This window comes from Procambarus clarkii, chromosome 56, assembly GCF_040958095.1.
Source record: "Procambarus clarkii isolate CNS0578487 chromosome 56, FALCON_Pclarkii_2.0, whole genome shotgun sequence".
In the NCBI taxonomy this organism is placed as follows: domain Eukaryota; kingdom Metazoa; phylum Arthropoda; class Malacostraca; order Decapoda; family Cambaridae; genus Procambarus; species Procambarus clarkii.
The window spans coordinates 514,272-538,277 of NC_091205.1; the positions used below are offsets into that span (position 1 = coordinate 514,272).

Sequence of the window (24,006 nt, forward strand, 5' to 3'; positions counted from 1 at the left end):
TGCATCGGACGAGGGAGTGGGGAATGTTGGGGGAGGATGAGGAAACGAGAGTGTGGGGGATGGTGGGGAGGACGAAGGGTGAGGAGGAAGAGGTGACAGGGAAAGGGAAAATGGTAGGGAGAACGAGGGGATGAGGGAGTGGGAGATGTAGGAAAGGGCCTTGGGACGCTGAATGGGGAGGGCCAGGAGACGCAGGAATGGGGAGGACCAGGGGACGGTGGAGTGGGGGATTGCAGGGAGGACAAGGGGACGTGGGAGGGGAGAATGGTGGGGAAGGAAGATGGGATGGGGGAGGGGGAAATGATTGGGAGGACGAGGAGACTGGGGATGTGGAATGGTTTAGAGGATGAGGGGACCAGAGGAGGGGCGGAATGGTGGGGAGGACTGAGTGACAGGGGAAGGTTGCTGTGGCTCAACAACACACATACGATGCTAAGCCACAACAATGCGTGGCCGGTTACAGCTAGTATTTAATGAATCAGTATTGTCTAACAATATCAATCTTTAAAATCAATATTTATTTTATTTATATTTTATTTAAAAATCAATATTATTATATTTATATTTTATTTAAAAAATCAACATTATTTTATTTAGATTTTATGTATAAATCAATATATAATAAAAAATTAAATCAATATTTAACAAAAAACAATTAATATTTAAATCAATATTTAATATATAATATATATTTTATTTAAACATCAATATGTAAATCAATATTTAATAAATTAATATTACCGAAGTGTGGAGTGTTGCTGACCTTTAGTAATTAGTGACCTGCAACATTGTTCTTCTTACAGCCCCACATAAATAAATTTAGTTCAACAGGTTCAATATATTTCATGCAGCAGAAGGATTGCTAAATTCCTTGAATTAGGAAAGCCTTTGTTACTGTGCCTTAGAAAGAGACTCATTAAAAGTGACAAGTTCCTGGAATTGGGGGGAGGAGGGCAGGGTGAAGAGGTCATCTGAAGCTGTACTACTTCATAATTAAAACAAAAATCAGAGTTAGCATCAATGGAGTTAAATGTGAGTGGGAGACTGTTGTAAGTGGTGTCCCGGGGCTTTGTTAGTGGTCATGTTTACCGTACATAGAAGCGAGTTAGTCACAGGATATAACAGAAACATGTTCAAATCTGCAGATGATTAAAAAATAGGGCGTGAAATCTTGACAGGCTAAATCTAAATCTATGGAAATCTAGGTGATCTAGACAGGCTTTCAAAATGGATGCAAGTTTGGCATATGCAGTTAAATACTGATAAATATATAGTTCTCAGTATAGGTAACAATAATACAGTTCCGGACATCATCTGGAGGATGTTGAAATCCCCAGGTCTGAATAAGCAACCCGTTCTCGCACTTTCTTATAGTCAATATCTTGCTTATGAATAAGTGCATATGTGACATACTAATTTATTATGAATATATGAGTTTACCTTGAAATGCTGAATAGAAAAACACAACCTAACGTAACCTTCTTAGTATGTTAAAATATTACAATTAGTACTGAACCTATACCTATATTGATTTTGCAATTTTATATAAATAATAAAACAAAAATAAAATATTTAAATAAGTTGTAAAGTAACTCAGGATATTGTCAAATTTTGTATAAAATCTCTATTGTTTAATATAACTGAGAGGAAAAGTTAGTGCCTTGAAAAAAAAAATATGGCTTAGAATAAGTCACATATGTACTTATTCATGAGGAAAGTAGTGACTTTAAGCAATAAGTCATATATATGTGCTGTCTTGAGCGGGTTGCAATAAGAGAGATTTCGGAGATATGTTAGTGATGTTAAGCCAAACAATGGATATATAAATGTATAAATTAAGGCTAAAAGATTATTAAGATTTATTACTAGAAGCGTCAGCAGTAAAATATATGAAATCTTAACTTTAGCTTTAACTTGCTCTTGATTCGCCCCATTTAGAGTATGCGGTTCAGTTTTAAACTCTGTACCATGGAATTTGGACAAACCGAAAAAGGTTTGGTATTTATGCTGCAAAAACAACCTAAACTAACCTAACCTAACCTTCCTTGGCCCAACACACGCTATCTGAGACCTAATATAGTACATATATGTCGGCTATACTAGGCCTAGGGAAATGTAAGTTGTTTTTTTAGCTTTATTTTTTTTGGACTCTATGAAATTAATAGTTCCAAATTCTACTAATTGCTTAGTACATAGAAAGAACTTTTTAAGTGTCGGAGTAGTTAATAGGTGAAATGCATTAGGCAGTGATGTGGTGGAGGCTGACTCCATACACAGTTTCAAATGTAGATATAATAGAGCCCAATATGCTCAGGAATCAGTACACCAGTTGATTGACAGTTGAGAGGCGGGACCAAAGAGCCAGAGATCAACCCCTGCAAGCACAAATTATATAATATAATATATTATATATATATAATATAATATATTATATATATATATATATATATATATATATATATATATATATATATATATATATATATATATATATATATATAATGTCACGTCATTCTACAAGTACAAGATGCTACATTCAAGATACGTCCACCAGTAGCACAAACCTTTTGACCAGGAAGCAAAGCGTACCATACACCACCCGTCACGCCGGCTCACCGCCCGTCGTCAATGAGCTAACTACCCATTCTCCGCCTGCCTGCTCCTGATTGGCTGGTGTATCGCCGACAGCACACCTGCACCTGCACTCATGCCCTCTACCTGAGTCGACGTCTGGGCCAGCTCAAGCCGTCCTCCAAGAATATTCCTGTGCTCTTAGAAGTTGACATCTCTCTCTGGTATACTAAGCCCTGGCTGTCGTATACTAAGGGAGGTGGCATCTATAGCCAATATTCTCAGCACCTGATTATTATTGCATTGCACATTATTTTATTGTTGAGTAAATTTTCATATCTAGTAATTATTCATGTTGTTTTGTTTGTTGACTTGTTTTGAATTTTACGTAAGCCAAGGGATTGTCTTTGTTCATATTTTGTTTTCTAAAGTAATTAAAATTTCATTGTTTATATTTTGTGTTTTGCGTGTCTTACCATTACCTTACCACAGACAAACAGGCAAGCAGTCTCTTTTTTTTTTGTAAGTGTGACCAGGCATTGACACCTACCATTGGAGGACTGCCAAACATCAACACTCCAACACTTTACCGTCACAATATATATATATATATATATATATATATATATATATATATATATATATATATATATATATATATATATATATATATATATGTTATGATCTCAGCCTGCAGGAGAAACGAGTCTCCCTTCTTGAGAGTTATTCATCAAGCCTGACCTGATTAGAAGGTCTAGCAAATATTGAGGTGATAACGCATATGTAAAATAGTTGCTTGGATATGTATAACAGTTTGAGATTATGGGCAATGAAGAAGAAAACAGATAAATGACTGGCGAGGAGATGTGGACATTTTGCTGGAGGCGTGAGGCTCGCTTCCGGAGGACCTTGACCTCACTTGAGTGCCAGACATCGCAGGGGGAAGCCGCGCTCCGTTTGAGCTCCCGTCAGAAGGGAACCCCTAGTGATATATCTCTAAGAGAAGAGAAGTGTGCAGACGTGCCAGCTGTGGAATTGAGCTAAGAACGTTGTGGTCTCAAGTCTTGGACGGCGAGGAGAGTTTAATAAGCTGCTCAGAGGCATTTTCGTGGGCTGTGTGGAGCGCCCTGACCAGACGCCGTCAGAGGGAAAGCGCCCTCGACCTTATAATCTGTGGTAAGCACGATATACGCCAGTTCATAGTGATTGCTTGTAGTTGGTCGTGTGCCCAGCGACAGTAGCGATGTTTATTTATAAGTTAGACATGTTTTAATAAGGCAGAAAGCCTGAAATAGGAGAGTGAAGAGGGAGGAGCACGGAGCGACGTCCATCCCCTCTGAGCTCTGACAGATGACTGAGGGAGCCCGGCTCCTGACGGAGGAAGACCCTCCCAGCGAGTGAGGACCGCCGCCGGGCGAGGTGGAGTATGGACCCGCCCAAAACGGGAGAGTCCACTCTCACTGTATGTAGAGAACAGATAGAGGTTTGAGGCAAGCATATTGTGTGGTTATTTTTGTTTATGTGTTAAAGGGGAACACTTTATTGTAGTGTCAATGGGTTGCAGGTTTGTCTTTGGGGAAGAAGTTGTTGAGAACTTCGAAGCCAGCCTAGATGAAGTAGTTGATGAGACTCCAAGGTAGTGAAGGAGAGGACCTCGAGCTGTGAGGAGAAGCAGTGAAGAGGAGTGTCACGTGCTTCTGTAGAGGTGGTGAAGCACCATAGTTGCTCGAGAGAACTTCATGGTGTAGCAGCCAAGAGAGCTGTGGAGGAACCTAGCAGAAGGGTGAAGCACCGTAGTTGCTCAAGGAAACTTCATGATAGCAGCCTGGAGGAGCTGCAGAGGATCCTGGTAGTGAAGCCCGGAAGAACCTGAAGATATCAGGGTAGTGAACTTCCAGAGGTGGAAGGGAAAGTTCTGGTGGATTACTTATAGGGAGTTGATAGTGTTTGGTTGTCATTAGCGTGCAAGACGCAGTGAGTGGTGAGTGGCTGTTTGCATTCTTATGTCAAGGAGTGTTTTATACTGAAGTTTAGAGTTACAGTCGTAGGCTGGATTACCTACAGACGTATGCGTTCTAGGACTGATAGGGTGATCGATTGATCATTGTTGTGTATCAATGAACATTTATACTGATATCTGTTATTGCATTCAAATGCTGATTTTCTATATATATATTATCTTGCTGATGGTGCAACAGTGTATGTAGACTTGATCAACTTGAGGAGGTTAATAGTATCAGGTGGTGAACCAGGAGATAGGATACCACTTGATAAGCTGATGATAGAGTTCTGACGGTGTTGGAGTGCAACCTGATTGTAATATTATAGAGTATAGGATTCATTATTATTATATGTGTGTATGTATTGTGTATGTGCTTTGTCTAGTAAATGTATCCTAATTTGCTGGTGTTTGCCCTTGTCCTAGTGAGGCTTCCCAGGAGGTAGTAAAGAAGGAGAGAGAAAGAGAGAAAGAACCAAGAACCACTGCTGTGGACAGGGTAGGAGGTAATACTAGTAAGTCATAGGGGATTGAGGAGATTATATCTCATAAGGAGAGAGTGGGGAGTCACAGCGGATCGAGTGGGTGTGTGCACATGACAACGAGGCTAAGTGTTGGAGCCGCATCCCCTAAACGTGTGACGTTGAGCCCCTCTCCAAGAGCCAGAAGCGCCAAGGGTGATCTCCTAGTATAAGCACCCTACCGAGTTGTGTGGGTTAGGTTGTCCATAGAGAAGAATCAACGACAACACCAACCAACCCACAGTCTATAATAATAATATATATATATATATATATATATATATATATATATATATATATATATATATAACATTACAACAAAACCCAAAAGCTGCCCGCCCAAATGCAGCAGCCAAACTCTGTAATCTTCTGAAAAGGGTCAATGATGCCCCGGATAACATTCAAGCGTGGCATAATGTCCTTCTGTTTGGCAATGTATGCCTCACCGTCCCTCCAAGGAGGGACAAATCACTTGCTTCCTCGGTCCTGAGGGCGATATATGAATACCCAAGGGGGGGATAACCTAGTTCGCCTGCCTCTCCGAGCAAAACACATCCACCGCAGAAATGGTAACAACAACATACCGGAAACGTACAAAATCAGAGCACAAATCACCAAGAAAATTGAAGAGGGAAATACCGCAAGTGCTATTAGAGTCCTCACCACTGACGAGAAAATTGCTCCTCGAAACTCAGCCACAGCATGGGCCCTGCAAAGCAAGCAACCACCCAGAGCCCCTCAAGGCGACAACATCGTTCCGCCATCAGCCAACACCATTTCAGACCCATTAATCGTTGGTGAATCTGAGGTCTACAGAGCAGCCCTTTCTTTTCCACCTGGGTCAGCAGGCGGCTTTACAGGGTTAAAACCTCAACACATCAAGCAAATGTTAAATCCTGCGGTTGGTGATGCTGCACAAGATCTTCTTATGGAACTCACAAGGTTCGTCAACATGTGCCTGGCTGGTGAGATACCTGAGGTCATCAGGCCTCTCTTTTTTGGTGCCTGCCTCTGTGCTCTCAAAAAGAAGGACGAAGGAATCATGCCAATCACTGATGACAACACTCTCCGACGCCTGATTGCCAAGGCTGCTACGAGGGTAGTCAGCCAGCAAGCAGCTGAATTGGTGAAACCTATCCAGAAGGATTTGGAATCCCCCAAGGCTGTGAAGCGGCTGCCCATGCAGCACGAGCATACATCACCAACATTTCTGATGAAAAGGCCCTGCTCAAACTGGACTTTAAGAATGCCTTCAACATGGTCAGAAGAGATGCAGTACTTTGTGCCGTACATCGCCATTTCCGGCCCCTCTACCCGTTCATACTATCGTGCTACAGTGGTGAGTCAAAACTGCTCTTTGGTGAACATGAAATCAGATCATGTGAAGGTGTTCAGCAAGGTGATCCCCTTCTTGCTCCCCTTCTTTTCTGCTGAGTGTTATGATCTCAGCCTGCAGGAGAAACGAGTCTCCCCCTTGAGAGTTATTCAGCAAGCCTGACCTAACCAGAAGGTCTAAGAAATATAGAGGTGATAACACATATGTAAAATAGCTGGTTGGATATGATGAACAATTTAAGATTATGGGCAGTGAAGAAGAAAACAGATAAATGACTGACTAGGAGATGTGGACATTTTGCTGGAGGTGTGAGGCTCGTTTCTGGAGGGCTTTGACCTCACTTGAGGCCAGACATCGCAGGGGGAAAGCCGCGCTTCGTTTGAGCTTCCGTCAGAAAGGAACCCCTAGTGATATATCTCCAACAGAAGAGAAATGTGTAGACGTGCCAGCGGTAGAATCGAGCTGGGAACGTTGTGGTCTCAAGTCCTGGTCGACGAGGAGAGTATTAAGCCGCCTAGAGATATTATTGTGGGCCGTGGAAGCGCCCTGATTAAGCTCTGTCAGAGGGATAGCGCCCTCGACTAGACAATCTGTGGTAAGCACGATTTAAGCCAGTTCATAGTGATTACTTGTAGATGTTCGTGTGCCCAGCGACAGTAGCGATGTTTATTTATAAGTTAGACATGTTTTGATAAGGCAGAAAGCCTAAAATAAGAGAGTGGAGAGGGAGGAACAGTGAGGAGAAGCAGTGAAGAGGAGTGTCACGTGCTTCTGTAGAGGTGGTGAAGCACCATAGTTGCTCGAGGAAACTTCATGGTGTAGCAGCCAGGAGAGCTGTGGAGGACCCTAGCAGCAGGGTGAAGCACCGTAGTTGCTCAAGGAAACTTCATGATAGCAGCCTGGAGGAGCTGCAGAGGATCCTGGTAGTGAAGCCCAGAAGAACCTAAAGATATCAGGGTAGTGAACTTCCAAAGGTGGAGGGGAAGTTCTGGTGGATTACTTGTAGGGAGTTGATAGTGTTTGGTTGTCATTAGCGTGCAAGACGCAGTGAGAGGTGGGTGATTGTTTGCATTCTTATGTCAAGGAGTGTTTTATACTGAAGTTTAGAGTTACAATCGTAGGCTGGATTACCTATAGATGTATGTGTTCTAGGACTGATAGAGTGATCGATTGATCATTGTTGTGTATCAAGGAACATTTATACTGATATATGTTATTGCATTCACATGCTGATTTTCTTTGTACACATTTATAGATACATATATATATATATTCTCTTGCTGATGGTGCAACAGTGTATGTAGACTTGATCAACTTGAGGAGGTTGATAGTATCAGGTGGTGAATCAGAAGATAGGATACCACTTGATAAACTGATAATAGAGTCCTGATGGTGTTGGAGTGCACCCTGATTGTAATATTATAGAGTATAGGATTCATTATTATTATATGTGTATATGTATTGTGTATGTGCTCTGTCCAGTAAATGTATTCAAATTTGCTGGTATTTGACCTTGTCCTAGTAAGGCTTCCCATGAAATAGTACAGAAGGAGAGAGAGAAAGAACCAAGAACCACTGCTGTGGACAGGGTAGAAGGTAATACTAATAAGTCAAAGGGGGATTGAGGAGATCATATCACCTAAGGAGAGAGTGGGGGGTCACAGCGGCTCAAGTGGGTGTGTTCACGTGACAACGAGACTAAGTGTTGGAGCCGCATCCCCTAAACGTGTGACGTTGAGCCCCTCTTCAAGGGCCAGAAACGCCAAGGGTGATCTCCTAGAGAGGTATAAACACTCTACTGAGTTGTTGGTTGGGTTGTCAGTAGAGAAGGATCAACGACGACAACACCACCAACACACAATCTCTAATAAATTGGGGGGCCTGTCCGGGAGCTGAACTGACACACCCATACCCTGTCCAAGAGTGGATTTGTACACCCCTTGTCGAAGTAGATAAACTGTGTGACCGCAGGTGTATATTCTCTCTCTTGGGAAGACTCACAGGACAAAGATGGATAAGGTGCAAGCGTTTGTGGAGTCAGGCAACCCTGAGGACTTGGAAGGTTGCATGAGGGATCAATTGAAACAAATAGCAGAAAAATGTGGCATTAGGTTGAAAGCATCTAAAGTAGCTGGGATGAAGGATGAGATCCTGAGGCAGTTGAGAGCCAGAAGTGAAGCGGCAGAGCAAGGAGCCCAAAAAGGGGCTGAAAGTGGAAAGGAGGATGATGGGCAGGATGAAGTGAGATCCCAGGGATCGAGTAGGAGCAGCAAGAGTAGCCACAGTAGCAGGAGTAGCCGAAATAGGAGCTTGGAAAGGTTCCAGTTAGAGCTCCAGATGCAGTGTGAGGACAAGGAGAGACAGTTCCAGCTGGAAAAGATGAAATTAGAACTCCAGATGAAAAATGAATCCAAGAAGGAAAAAGAAAAAACCAGGCTGGAAGTAGAAAAAGAGAAAACCAGGCTAGAAGTAGAAAAAGAGAAAACCAGACTGGAAGTAGAAAAAGAGAAAACCAGAGTAAGAGAACTGGAGTTGGAACAGGAGAAAGAAAAAGAAAAAGCCCAGGTTGAAAAAGAAAAAGAGAGAACAAAACAAATGCAGATAGAAGCGAATAGAACCTTGGCTGAGCAAAGGATTGAACATGGGTTGCCAGAGAGCACCACCCAGGTATCACACTCACCAGATGTTAGGGTTAGGGAGAAGGACATTCCCTTGTTTGTTCCCGAAGAGGCAGAAAGCTTTTTCTAGCACTTTGAAAAAGTAGCCAGCATCAAGGAGTGGCCACAGGAGGAATGGGCCCAGCTGGTTCAGTTAAGATTGACCGGTGCATCCAGGGAGGCATACACCCAATTGTCACTGGAAGAGTGCCAGGATTAGGCCACAGTAAAGAGCAGCATATTGCGCTCGTTTCAGTTAACCCCAGAAGCTTATAGGAAGCGCTTCAGAGAGATGATCAAAGTTGGAGCGTGTACGTTTGCTGAGACAGCAAGGTATCTTGAAAGACGATTCCAGAAATGTATTGAAGCTGCTGGAGTTGGATCTTACGCTGACCTGAAGCAACTGATGGTCATGGAGAAGTTCTTGGAGATGATGCATCCCGAAACGAAGTTCAAGATCCAAGAAGCAGGGATAAAGGAGGTGAAAGATGTCGCAGATAGGGCGGATATGATTACTGAAGCATACAAGAGCTTGAGGGAGAGCAGAGTGAAGAACGAGGTGAGACGCAGCAATGGCAGATCCAGTGGAGCCTGGCGAGGAAGAAATTATGAAATACCCAGAAGAGTCTGGGGTGAGAAGAATTTTGATAAATGGGCAGATAAAAGTAAGTACTCTAAAACTCAGAAGAGTAGGTCGCGCACTTCGTCTGAAAGTGAAGATGGAGGAGCTAAACGAGAAACTGATCGTTGTCCAGGAAATCAAGAGTCCAGTAAAGCCCCACAGAGTGCAGGTAGTGTGCCTTGCCCGAGGAACTCTCATGTGAGTGGACAAAGTCAGAGCCGCTTTGGTACATATAGGAGAAATTTCTCCCAGGTGAGGTGTTACAATTGTAACGGATTGGGTCACGTGATGCGAGACTGTCGGCAGGGCAAGAGAGTTGTGACCCTGGCCATGTGTGACCTCCGAAGTAGATATACTAATGTTCCAAGACAAACCACAGAAGGTGAATTTAGTGAACGAGAGGTATAGGCCGTTCATGAGTAAAGGTTGGATCAGTATAGGAGGCCAGCCTGAAGTAAAAGTTGGTATTTTAAGAGATACCGGAGCTAATCAGAGCTTGATTGCGAGAAGCCTGATTGGGAATGATCGACGGTTAGCTGGCAGTGGGAAGATGAAAGTATATGGGTTATTGTCTGAGAGTGACATGCCCATTTGTACTGTCCAGCTAAGGTCGGAATATGTGTCGGCAGAGGTGATGTTGGGAGTATGCCTCGACATATCTATTCCAGGAGTCCAAGTGATCCTGGGGAATGACGTGCGGGACAAAGGTGTTGCCAGGAGTCATAGCAGAGACTGTGCCAGAGGAGTGCCCAGAAGGCCACGGCACGGGTGGGACACCTGAGAGTGTGAACCTGACTGACATCCGAGGAGATGAGTTAGGAGACCGCCAAGCCATTGAGTACCCTGTCTCGGTAGTGACGAAGGCAGAGGTGGCCGACGAGGAAGACGCTGGAGAATATGAGACAGTGTCGATTCAACCAGTAGAGGATATCGACGTTGATATAGCGTGGTTATTTGAGGAAGGTCCAGCTCGAGAAGATGAAGTCTCGGTGAGGTCAAAAGTGAAGATGGCCCAGCCGAAGAAGAATCATGTGAAGAGAGCGGACCTGAGTAGAGCCCAGACTGCTGAAATTAAGAGTCGGAAGGCGAATGCAACTGTGCTGAGTAGGAATGAGGAAAGATGTGGACATACTGAGGACGAGAGTAGAGCGTCAAGTGGTCCACGAGCACAGTGGCATATGGATAGTGGAGTTAAGTTGTTTGAGATGTCAGGAGTTGACGTGTGTCGCAGAAAACGTGGAGGAGAGATGGTGAAGAAAAGTAATAGCCGAGAAAATGAAAGGAAAAGAGACAGTATGTGTGGAGAGATGCTAACGAGCACACTAGGAGAGGTAAAGCGACATGTACAGTCGAGTGCTGTTGAGTGTAGTACAGTGCTCGAAGAAACTTTTAGGGAACGAAGAAGAGTTGAAGGAGAAGAAAGGGAGTGGTATAGAGATGAGAAATGTGGGAAGAGGATGATGATACAAGCATGGAGGAATAGAAGAAAGCCGAGGACTCGATGGAAGTCAAACAGGATGAGGTCTCGGATAAATGAGGAGACGAAAAGGAGGATCGTCGGTGAAGACGAGGGAGTGATGTATGATGGCAGGAGACGAAAGTATAACGGCAGTAGATGGAAGTGTGAAGACGACAGAGGAGGTACAGACAGTAGATGTCTGACTCTGGACGTGAAGAGAAGAAGACACGGAAACGGAGGGTGGAAACAATAAGTAGAGTGGACCGATGGAGTGCAGGCGTCCAAGGAGGACAGCCTACCCAAGAGGTGCCAGAGAGGTCAAATCGTTTATGAGAAGATCATGTTTCAGGCGAATTGTGAGCCAGATGTTGCAAGGTGCAACGAACTAATTGTAGACTCCAAAGGGAGTACGTAAGCAGATCAACCGGTCGAATCAATCGGTTGAAGAACGAGACAGTGAGGTGGCAGATGTATTATCCCGAGCTTTGCCACTGGAATAACTCTCAAAAATAAGGGGAGGGGAGTGTTATGATCTCAGCCTGCAGGAGAAACGAGTCTCCCCCTTGATAGTTATTCAGCAAGCCTGACCTAACCAGAAGATCTAAGAAATATAGAGGTGATAACACATATGTAAAATAGCTGGTTGGATATGATGAACATTTAAGATTATGGGCAGTGAAGAAGAAAACAGATAAATGACTGGCTAGGAGATGTGGACATTTTGCTGGAGGTGTGAGGCTCGTTTCTGGAGGGCTTTGACCTCACTTGAGGCCAGACATCGCAGGGGGAAAGCTGCGCTCCGTTTGAGCTCCCGTCAGAAAGGAACCCCTAGTGATATATCTCCAAGAGAAGAGAAGTGTGTAGACGTGCCAGCTGTAAAATCGAGCTGGGAACGTTGTGGTCTCAAGTCCTGGTCGACGAGGAGAGTATTAAGCCGCCCAGAGACATTATTGTGGGCCGTGGAAGCGCCCTAACCAAGCTCTGTCAAAGGGCGCCTTAACCAAAGCTCTGTCTTTTATCTCCTCGCGCTCGACTAGACAATCTGTGGTAAGCACGATTTAAGCCAGTTCATAGTGATTACTTGTAGTTGGTCGTGTGCCCAGCGACAGTAGCGATGTTTATTTATAAGTTAGACATGTTTTGATAAGGTAGAAAGCCTAAAATAAGAGAGTGGAGAGGGCTCGAGGAACACGGAGCGATGTCCGTCCCCTCTGAGCGCTGGCAGGTGACTGAGAGCTTCCGACGGCGGAGGCCCCTCCCGGAGTGAGTGAGGCCTGCCAGACAGGTGGAGCATGGACCCGCCCAACGGGGGAGTCCACTCTCACTGTATGTAGAGGACAGATAGAGGTTTGAGGCAAACATATTGTGTGATTATTTTTGTTTATGTGTTTAAGGGGAAACATTTTTATTGGAGTGTCGATGGGTTGCAGGTTTGTCTTTGGGGAAGAAGTTGCTGAGAACTTCGAAGCCAGCACAGATGAAGTAGTTGATGAGACTCCAAGGTAGTGGAGGCGAGGACCTCGAGCTGTGAGGAGAAGCAGTGAAGAGGAGTGTCACGTGCTTCTGTAGAGGTGGTGAAGCACCATAGTTGCTCGAGGAAACTTCATGGTGTAGCAGCCAGGAGAGCTGTGGAGGACCCTAGCAGCAGGGTGAAGCACCGTAGTTGCTCAAGGAAACTTCATGATAGCAGCCTGGAGGAGCTGCAGAGGATCCTGGTAGTGAAGCCCAGAAGAACCTAAAGATATCAGGGTAGTGAACTTCCAAAGGTGGAGGGGAAGTTCTGGTGGATTACTTGTAGGGAGTTGACAGTGTTTGGTTGTCATTAGCGTGCAAGACGCAGTGAGAGGTGGGTGATTGTTTGCATTCTTATGTCAGGGAGTGTTTTATACTGAAGTTTAGAGTTACAATCATAGGCTGGATTACCTACAGATGTATGTGTTCTAGGACTGATAGAGTGATTGATTGATCATTGTTGTGTATCAAGGAACATTTATACTGATATATGTTATTGCATTCACATGCTGATTTTCTTTGTACACATTTATAGATACATATATATATATTCTCTTGCTGATGGTGCAACAGTGTATGTAGATTTGATCAACTTGAGGAGGTTGATAGTATCAGGTGGTGAATCAGAAGATAGAATACCACTTGATAAACTGATAATAGAGTCCTGATGGTGTTGGAGTGTACCCTGATTGTAATAGTATAGAGAATAGGAATCATTATTATTATATGTGTATATGTATTGTGTATGTGCTCTGTCCAGTAAATGTATTCAAATTTCCTGGTATTTGACCTTGTCCTAGTGAGGCTTCCCATGAAATAGTACAGAAGGAGAGAGAGAGAGAGAAAGAACCAAGAACCACTGCTGTGGACAGGGTAGAAGGTAATACTAATAAGTCAAAGGGGGATTGAGGAGATCATATCACCTAAGGAGAGAGTGGGGAGTCACAGCGGCTCGAGTGGGTGTGTGCATGTGACAACGAGGCTAAGTGTTGGAGCCGCATCCCCTAAACGTGTGACGTTGAGCCCCTCTCCAAGGGCCAGAAGCGCCATGGGTGATCTCCTAGAGAGGTATAAACACTCTACCGAGTTGTGGGTTGGGTTGTCCGTAGAGAAGGATCAACGACGACAACACCACCAACACACAATCTATAATATTAGTCTTAAAAGAAATTACCGAAAGCTTGTCCAGCGAGTTCAACATCTGGTTTTGGATGATGGCACTATAGCTGGCACCGTAGACCATCTCTTGGCAGATATCAGGAAAATAAGGGAGCAAGAAGTAAGCCTGGGTCTTGTCCTGAACCCTTCCAAGTGTGAAGTAGTCTCTTCCAACCCAGATATCGTAGCTAGAATAAGGTCTGCCTTGTCTGGAGCCCATGTCATTAGGGCCGAGAACAGCACCCTCCTTGGAGCCCCCCTCGGGTCTAACGCCATTGAGGAGATCCTTGACAAGAAAATCGCAGACCTTAGGAGGATGGAAGACAGAATAGGTGACATCGATGCCCACGATGCTTTTTATCTCACCAAATGCCTATCCCTTCCGAGGCTAACCTACTTTCTGAGGTGCGCTCCATCTTACGACAGCCGAAAGCTTGAAGAGTATGACCTCTTACTGAAGACCATGCTGGAAAAAGTTGTTAACCTCTCCCTCAACGAATGCCAGTGGAAACAAGCCACTCTTCCTGTTAGGCTCGGTGGCTTGGGTGTCCGCACCGCTACCCAAATTGCTGTCCCAGCCTTCCTGTCTTCCTCCTCAGCATCAGATGACCTGGTTAAGGAAATTCAACCTGACACCCTGAGTGATGTAGCAGGGATACAGGGCCCCCACTACACGGAATGTGACACGAAATGGGGTGCTATGGCAGACCCAGCACTCAGACCAGCCATGCCGAAAGCCAAGAAACAATCCAGTTGGGACAGTCTCATTGTAGACAAAGAAGCCACAGCTTTGCTGGAGGCAGCAACAACCCCCAGTGATCGTGCACGCCTCACAGCTGGGCAGGCTCCCCATGCAGGGGACTTCCTTTTGGCAGTCCCTATGTCTGCGACAGGCACACGTTTTGATCTGCAGGAGCTCCGTATTGCAGTCGCTCTCCAACTTGCTGCCCCTATCCACACTGTTCATAGGTGTATTTCCGGTGAGGCAGATGCTGACGAATATGGATTGCATGGCCTGCACTGTGGAAAATCTGGTGGTTGGCACACTAGACACGAAGAAGTCAATGACATCATTAAAAGAAGTCTTGCCTCTGCTCAGTGTCCAGTGGAGAGAGAGCCCCGCAACCTACTGAACCGTGACTCTGTTAGCTTTGCGGGCCGACCAGATGGAATCACACTGCGACCGTGGAAGGGTGGCAGACAGTTGGCATGGGACTATACTTGAGTATCCACCCTGGCAACCACATACATCAACCTGCCGGTACAGTAGGAGCCGCGGCGACACACAGAGAAAGAGACAAGTCAGCCAAGTACAGGCAATTAGATCATCGGTACAACGTCGTTCCAATAGGGTCTGAGGCCCTAGGCCCATGGGGAGAGAGTGCAAGAAGGTTTCTTAAGGATCTTGGTTCCAAGCTCATTGACATCACAAGAGACCCTAGAGCAGCAAGTTTTCTCTTTCAGCGCCTCAGTGTCGCGATCCAGAGGGGGAATGCTCGCTGCATCCTCGGTTCCTGCCCGGCGTCGGAGGAGTTCTAGGAAATCTACAGCCTCTATGAAGCGAACTTTTTTTTGTGTCCTCTTAATGTTAATTTTTTGTATAAAATCAGATATGTAACTGTATAACCTTGCATAATAAAGTGTACACCATAAAAAAGGGGGGTGGTAGGAGAAGCGAACACTCTTACGTATTCAGAGTAAAATGGCAATTTTTCCCTGAATGCTCTGTGTTTTCCCTTCTCTGAGGCTGTGGGTCCCTATAATTGCACCAGAGGTGGTACCCCCTATATATATATATATATATATATATATATATATATATATATATATATATATATATATATATATATATATATATATATATGTGTGTATATATATATATATATATATATATATATATATATATATATATATATATATATATATATATATATATATATATATATATATACTAAATGAGAAAAGATTTATTGACATGAAGATTGTTTGCACGAGGAAGATTTCATCTGAGACTGTGACGTACCGTGTTAGATAGTGGTGATGAGTTGGGCGTGTTAGGTGGTGATGAGTGAGTGTGGTGTGTTAGATGGTGGTGATGAATTGAGTGTGTTAGAAGGTGTTAAGGAAGCGTTAGAGGGGTATTGATGATTTTGAACATGAAAGTTTGTGGTAAGTCAATGTGCTCAAGCTGTAAGTACAGAGGCGTCTGACACTCTGCATTGATACAGACCAGTGTGGCACCAGACAGACCAGTGTGGCACAAGACTGACCAATGTGGCACCAGACTGACCAATGTGGCACCAGATTGACCAATGTGGCACCAGACTGACCAGTGTGGCACCAGACAGACCAGTGTGGCACCAGACTGACCAGTGTGGCACATGGCAAGGCCCACAGAGAGATCACATGCAAATGAACATAAACTCAGCTCCTACTTATCAGAGATAATGATACCTGTTATGATCTAGTATCACTCTGGGGCATAACACGACCAAAAGTGGATATTACAAACTATCGATATTGGTGGATTCTCCAGCATCACGTCCACAAACATTTATGGAATCTATGCAGCAGGATAATCCGTAATATAAGAAGGAAATAGTCACTATTGATCTGAATCTGAAGAAGGTCAACATAACAGTAACTAATGAAAAAGAAATCCGTAAGACAACGAGATTTGTTTTTACTTGATGAAAAAGTTATTTATGCACAGGTTTACGACGCGAGAGAAAAAGGTGGTTGTATGGTAGTTTATGAAGAACAGAGAAGGCTGGCGGAACGAGGCAGTTGGTGGGATTAGATTTTGTCGCTTGATGAGACTCGTTCGGAAAATCCTTCAGCGATCTCAGGAAGAGAAGCAATCAGCTTTTTTTGTTTTAAGCCGATAAAAACTTGAGACAGAGAGAGACAGAGAGAGAGAGAGAGAGAGAGAGAGAGAGAGAGAGAGAGAGAGAGAGAGAGAGAGAGAGAGGGAGAGAGAGAGAGAGAGAGAGAGAGAGGGAGAGGGAGAGGGAGAGAGAGTGAGAAATGTGATCATCTCTGTTTACGTTGAAATTACGTTCTTCAAAATATAGCTACATCCAGGGAACCCAAATAATGGCAGGAACAATGTTAAAACGTCAATATAGCAGGACGCTTGTATACCTTACTCTCCGATCGACCATCCAGATTCCCTTCCAATGCATCCCAACTGTTAGAACAATATAATTGTAGACACCTCACCCAGTGTCTTGATCAGAGTGACTCTGATGACCTCTTTGCAGTTTTAAACCTTGAATTTTTTTTAAGCTTTCCAATTCATTTCAGGTTCTTGCCTTGATCAAGTCGTATCTGATCTACGCGTAAGTATTGATCATTCTAAACCCCTGGAATATGTGGGTTCTTCAGACCCGCAGGCTGCCTTTACTAAACTTGTTGTCACGACAGCTCCAGATGAAGAATGACCTCCCACAACCTGGCTTGGAGACAAGGGGATCAAGGCAGCCCTCCGCTCAGTGCTAGCAGCAACACAGACAGACAGACAGGCTGTCAGACAGATGTCGCAACAAATCCTCTTACAAATTACATCTGAATTTGGCCGTTTGCCAGTATGGCCGAAAATGGACGTAATTTCAAAAAGAGAGATAGTTGAAAATAAATTTTGGATTTTTTTCTTCCAAAACAGCAAATTAAGGGTCCTCTGGTAGGTTAGGAGGGCATGAAGGTTTCAAAACGTCACGGAAACAGTTAATTGAAAGTTTCCTCTCCTAACCTAACCGAGTAAGCCGGAGAGACAGACTAGTGTTTCTGTTTCCAAAACAGAAAACGGGACAGTACGTCACTTTCGTGAGCCGAATTCACTTCAAATTACGTTAATTTTACAAGCAACGTAATTTTAAGAGGACGGGTTGAATAGACAGACAGACAGACAGACAGACAGACATTGCATTAGGAAAAAAAGACATTAAGAGATACAAAAAGACTGAAAGGGGCCAAGAGAGAGATGGTGAATGAGACATAAGAACAGGGGAGTACAAGAATAATCATTACATGTCCGGACTTACATGAAGAATGGGGAGGTGGTGGTGGTGGTGTTCCGGACTAACTGGCCCAGCGTGTGAACTGCCCCTCCGCCTCCTTCCTTCTTCTGCTGCGTCCCTCTACTGCTGCTGCTGCTGCTGCTGCTGCTTGTGCTACTGCTGCTGCTCTCCTCGCTCCCACCCCGGCTACTCTCCTGCTTCTGTCCGGGAAGGAGTAAAATTTAAAGCATTAACATCTACATATTTGTTCAATGTCAACCTATATTCTCGCATTCATAAGTTCTATGATGCTATAGTGTCATGAAGGCAGTCCTCTCCTAATACTAGTGACTTAAAATACAGTTATGTGTTCCGGCTCTGATTTTCTTGCCTTAGAGTTGTGGCTTTAGCGACACTATGAGAGAGATCCTGCAGTGTCCAGTACCCAGGATCTCACTCTTTGTCGCCTTCAGTGACTAATATTCGTGGATGGGCTCCTTATGACACCCATAACATGTGACTGAATGGCCTCATAAGTGAGAGTCCAAGCCTAATGTTAATGGTAGAGCGCCGTTAACGCCTTACATTTCTCCTATCAACCTCAACTGTATTATAATACCTTAGGAAGCTAATCCCCTCCCTTCGACCCAGTGCTAATAAACAACACAACTTTCCTGTCGGCAATGAGCCCCTTGCAACACGGGTGACGTTTATCAACGGGTTATAACCTTTACACAACCAAAGACGATTCCTCCATCACGATTAACGTTATGTCAACAGGTAACTCATCCCCGCCCATGGGTGCCTATCCCAGCTCTCCTACTGACGTGGTCGACCTGACTATCCTTCCTAACCATGAGGATGTCTCGCCCTCAAGGGAGTGGGAGATATTAATGATTTGTGAAGACTGATGTGGCAGTTGCTGACTTCAGCCTAGGAGCTACACTCCCCTGGAGACCGATCTGTTCCATCACGCTCGGGTCCTGAATGTGTTACCTCCTGAAATATCTGGGGGGAAATGTCGCGCCCGTCCTCTGGGGTCTTTCCTCTCACAAATTTGGGCCAGCCTTGTCTCTTGAGATTGTAAGTGGTGGAGGAGGTGACTGTGGGGTGGGGTGGGCTTCAAGCTCGGGTCCTCCGAGAGTCTGGGTTGGTGGAGGCTTCAATGTAGGGGTCCTCCGGGTGTGCGGGGGGAGGAGGGAGGTGGCATCAAGCTGGTGAGTGATCTACACGTAGACAAAGCCACTTAATGGTCGTGATACTGAACTTTCGTTACCTAGCAGGTGAGTTGAATGGTGGCTCTAGTAGCTATATACTCTAGGACAGCTGATCATCAAACAGATAACTATCTACATCTATTTCTATCAAACCAAATTAACTTAGTTTTTATTTCTGTGGCCAATTACGTGTGTTTTTAGTACGTGGGTGAAGCATTTAGCGTTATGATACGAGCAGAGGTGGTCAGCGAAACACTGTGAAATGTTCGAACGTCATCCGCTGTCGGTGTGAAAGTCGTTGGACGGGTTTTGTGTTGATGAGGACGAGCAGTGTCTTGATGAGCATGGGCTGTGTGTTGATGAGGACGAGCAGTGTCTTGATGAGCATGGGCTGTGTGTTGATGAGGACGGGCAGTGTGTTGATGAGGATGGGCAGTGTGTTCATGAGAACGGGTTGTGTGTTGATGAAGACGGGCTGTGTGTTGATGAGGACGGGCTGTGTGTCGATGAGGCCAGGTTGTGTGTTGATGAGAACGGGCTGTGTGTTGATGAAGACGGGCTGTGTGTTGATGAAGACGGGCTGTGTGTTGATGAGGACGGGCTGTGTGTTTATGAGGACGGGCTGTGAGTTGATGAGGACGGGCTGTGTGTTGATGAAGACGGGCTGTGTGTTGATGAAGACGGGCTGTGTGTTGATGAGGACGGGCTGTGTGTTGATGAAGACGGGCTGTGTGTTGATGAAGACGGGCTGTGTGTTGATGAAGACGGGCTGTGTGTTGATGAGGATGGGCTGTGTGTTGATGAGGACGGGCTGTGTGTTGTTCAGGACCGGCTGTGTGTTGATTACGACCGGCTGTGTGTTGACGAGGACGGGTTGTATGTTGATGCGGACGGGATGTGTGTTGATGAGGATGGGCTGTGTGTTGATGAGAACGGGCTGTGTGTTGATGAAGACGGGCTGTGTTGATGAAGACGGGCTGTGTGTTGATGAAGACGGGCTGTGTGTTGTTCAGGACCGGCTGTGTGTTGTTCAGGACCGGCTGTGTGTTGACGAGGACGGGTTGTATGTTGATGCGGACGGGATGTGTGTTGCTGAGGACGGGCTGTGTGTTGATGAAGACGGGCTGTGTGTTGATGAAGACGGGTTGTATGTTGATGCGGACGGGCTGTGTGTTGATGAGAACGGGCTGTGTGTTGATGTAGACGGGCTGTGTGTTGATGAAGACGGGCTGTGTGTTGATGAGGACGGGATGTGTGTTGATGAGGACGGGCTGTGTGTTGATGAGGACGGGTTGTGTGTTGTTGAGGACGGGCTGTGTGTTGATGAGGACGGGTTGTGTGTTGATGATGACGGGCTGTGTGTTGTTGAGGATGGGCTGTGTGTTGATGAGGATGGGCGGGCTGTGTGTTGATGAGGACGGGTTGTGTGTTGTTGAGGACTGGCTGTGTGTTGATGAGGATTGGCTGCGTGTTGATTAGGACCGGCTGTGTGTTGATGAGGACGGGCTGTGTGTTGATGAGGAAATAGGCTGTGTGTTGATGAGGACGGGCTGTGTGAGGATGGGCTGTGTGTTGATGAGGATGGGCTGTGTGTTGATGATGACGGGCTGTGTGTTGATGAGGACGGGCTGTGTGTTGATGAGGACGGGTTGTGTGTTGATGAGGACGGGCTGTGTGTTGATGAGGACGGGCTGTGTGATGATGAGGATTGGCTGTGTGTTGATGAAGATGGGCTGTGTGTTGATGAGGACGGGCGGTGTGTTGATGAGGATTGGCTGTGTGTTGATGAAGATAGGCTGTTTGTTGATGAGGACCGGCTGTGTGTTGATGAGGACGGGCTGTGTGTTGATGAGGATGGGCTGTGTGTTGATGAGGATGGGCTGTGTGTTGATGAGGACGGGCTGTGTGTTGATGAGGACGGGCAGTGAGTGTTGATGAGGATGGGCTGTGTGTTGATGAGGACGGGCTGTGTGTTGATGAGGATGGGCTGTGTGTTGATGAGGACGGGCTGTGTGTTGATGAGGACGGGCTGTGTGTTGATGAGGATGGGCTGTGTGTTGATGAGGACGGGCTGTGTGTTGATGAGGACGGGCTGTGAGTGTTGATGAGGATGGGCTGTGTGTTGATGAGGACGGGCTGTGTGTTGATGAGGATGGGCTTTGTGTTGATGAGGATGGGCTTTGTGTTGATGAGGATGGGCTGTGTGTTGATGAGGACGGGCTGTGTGTTGATGAGGATGGGCTTTGTGTTGATGAGGATGGGCTTTGTGTTGATGAGGATGGACTGTGTGTTGATGAGGACGGGCTGTGTTGATGAGGACGGGCTGTGTGTTGATGAGGATGGGCTTTGTGTTGATGAGGATGGGCTGTGTGTTGATGAGGACGGGCTGTGTGTTGATGAGGATGGGCTTTGTGTTGATGAGGATGGGCTTTGTGTTGATGAGGATGGACTGTGTGTTGATGAGGACGGGCTGTGTGTTGATGAGGACGGGCTGTGTGTTGATGAGGACGGGCTGTGTGTTGATGAGGACGGGCTGTGTGTTGATGAGGACGGGCTGTGTGTTGATGAGGATGGGCTTTGTGTTGATGAGGATGGGCTGTGTGTTGATGAGGACGGGCTGTGTGTTGATGAGGATGGGCTTTGTGTTGATGAGGATGGGCTTTGTGTTGATGAGGATGGACTGTGTGTTGATGAGGACGGGCTGTGTTGATGAGGACGGGCTGTGTGTTGATGAGGACGGGCTGTGTGTTGATGAGGACGGGCTGTGTGTTGATGAGGACTGGTTGTGTGTTGATGAGGACGGGTTGTGTGTTGATGAGGACGGGCTGTGTGTTGATGAGGACGGGCTGTGTGTTGATGAGGACGGGCTGTGTGTTGATGAGGACGGGTTGTGTGTTGATGAGGACGGGTTGCATTACTGATGACGTTCGAAAAGTGCTTCGCTAACGACCTCCGTTTGAATCACATTTCCGTAAATGTTTCACCCACGCACTACGAACACAAATACTTTGCCAGCAGAGCCTAAACAGCGGGCCTAACCTACCTTTACGCCTTGATATGCTAATATAAAATATTATTAATAATTTGTTTTAAGAAAATCGCTATTTTGAATATGTATTATGTAAAATTGACGAATTCATCATTTATTGGGGGCTGGTTGCTAAATGGATGAACAGTGCCTGAAGATAAGTAATAATACTAATATTTAAAAAGTGCTTCTGGTAACTAGCAATATATTAATACTAATTTATCAGCAGCTAACGAAATATGGGCAACGCCCTACATATTTCCCACTAAGCATGATGATCAGTATTATCGTAACTAAGAAGTGTTTTTACTGTTTTAATTAACACGTTTTTATGTTCAATTTATTTTCAAGAGCCGTGACTAATCAAGCTTCTGTGACCAAGAGTTACGTGTCTCTCTCAACCCAGCACCTGCGGGAAGTCTCGTGACAATCAGCCAATGATTTCGGAAATAAGTTATGAGAGCCACTTGTATTGGCCAGGATATTAAAGATCCGGATCCATTCAGCAGAGGACAGACTCTCTCTCAGGGAGGCCAGACTTACCTCGCACGAACCTAGACCTACGACAGAGTCCCGAAACACGAAGATGCAAAGGAAACCGTAAATCGCTTTGGTTAAGAATTTTTTTTTATTGATCGGTGGTTCGCTACAACAAGCAGACGAGGATCATTAAACAGAAACTGTTAACCGGGCAATTGCTCCACCGTCCCGCCAGCAGGAGTGGTCCGCCACACTGACGACGCTACGGTAGAGTGCATCATGGGAACAACATGTACAGTGACGATGGAGGCATCAGAGATATTACAGGTGTCACAGGCATTAGAAGCATCAGAGTCGTGTCAGGTATCAGCAATGAGAGGCAGCAGAGGCCCGAGCAGCACCAGGCTGCCACCTATGAAGGAGGTTGAGAGTGTAAGGCTCTTCTGGGTGTTGAGGAGGCGAGGACACTACTTCCCACTCGGGGAAGACAGGACCCAACGACGATATTATAGTACCGAACTTACCGTTGTTTCAAATAATATCATATTATGGACATTCTACAAGTAGAATACAGAGCAGATGTAGATGGACATCAACATCTTCATCTTTCATCTATGGATGTAGAATACAGGGTATTCAACATCCAAAGAATAGATGGATGTAAAATGTTCTGTATTCCACTTTCAGAGCAGAGAATAACGTTCTTTGTCCTGTCACCAAATGCGCAGATACTTAATGTCTTGAGAGTTAGCATAGAATCTTTCGTGTTTGCTGTGAGATGACTTCCTTAACCATGGTCCCTTATATTACTGATACTGAATTAATTCTCAATATTTGTCCCCCACTGTGAGAATCAGTATAGTGTGTGTGTTACTGATAGTTGAAGCTGCTGTGTTTGTGTGCCAGTGGGACGCAGCGCCAGGTAAGTAAAGGTCACTTCAGTGTGTTTGAATATTGCATCGTGCACCAAATTTCTATCCAACAGTATTTACATTCACTCCAGTGACTCTACTTTTTTTCTAATTTTGCTAGGAGTCAGTTGCCATTTTTTTTATATTATTGTTTGTTTCGAATATCATGGTTGTGTATAACTGATCTTTCCTCAGTTGACTCCCGCCATGAGGAGGTTCCTTCTAAAGATAGATTCTGATAATTAAGAACATCAATGAGGATTACTGCTAACTACTAAGACAAAGGTGGTCAGCAACCTATCATAACTATCACAACACATTAACAACCAATCATAATTACCAAAACACAGGAACCACCTAACATAACTACCACAACACAAATGGCAACACAAGACAAAGTTAGAGATGATTCAGCGGTATGCCACCAGGCTCGTCCCGGAACCGAGAGGAATGAGCTACGAGGAAAGGCTAAAGGAGCTGAACCTCCCATCCCTGGAAAACAGAAGAGTGAGGGGAGACATGATAACCACCTACAAA

At 45.2% G+C, this 24,006-nt stretch overlaps 1 protein-coding gene across 1 annotated transcript in view; it reads right to left on the minus strand.

Annotated features, from left to right (window-relative positions):
* LOC123756273 (uncharacterized PE-PGRS family protein PE_PGRS10-like) overlaps window positions 1-24,006 on the minus strand; it is a 246,406-nt gene that overhangs the window by 184,281 nt on the left and 38,119 nt on the right. The window contains exon 3 of the mRNA XM_069305676.1: window positions 17,879-18,054. Within this exon, the coding sequence (XP_069161777.1) occupies window positions 17,879-18,054 (176 nt within the window). The remainder of the gene's footprint in view (window positions 1-17,878; window positions 18,055-24,006) is intronic.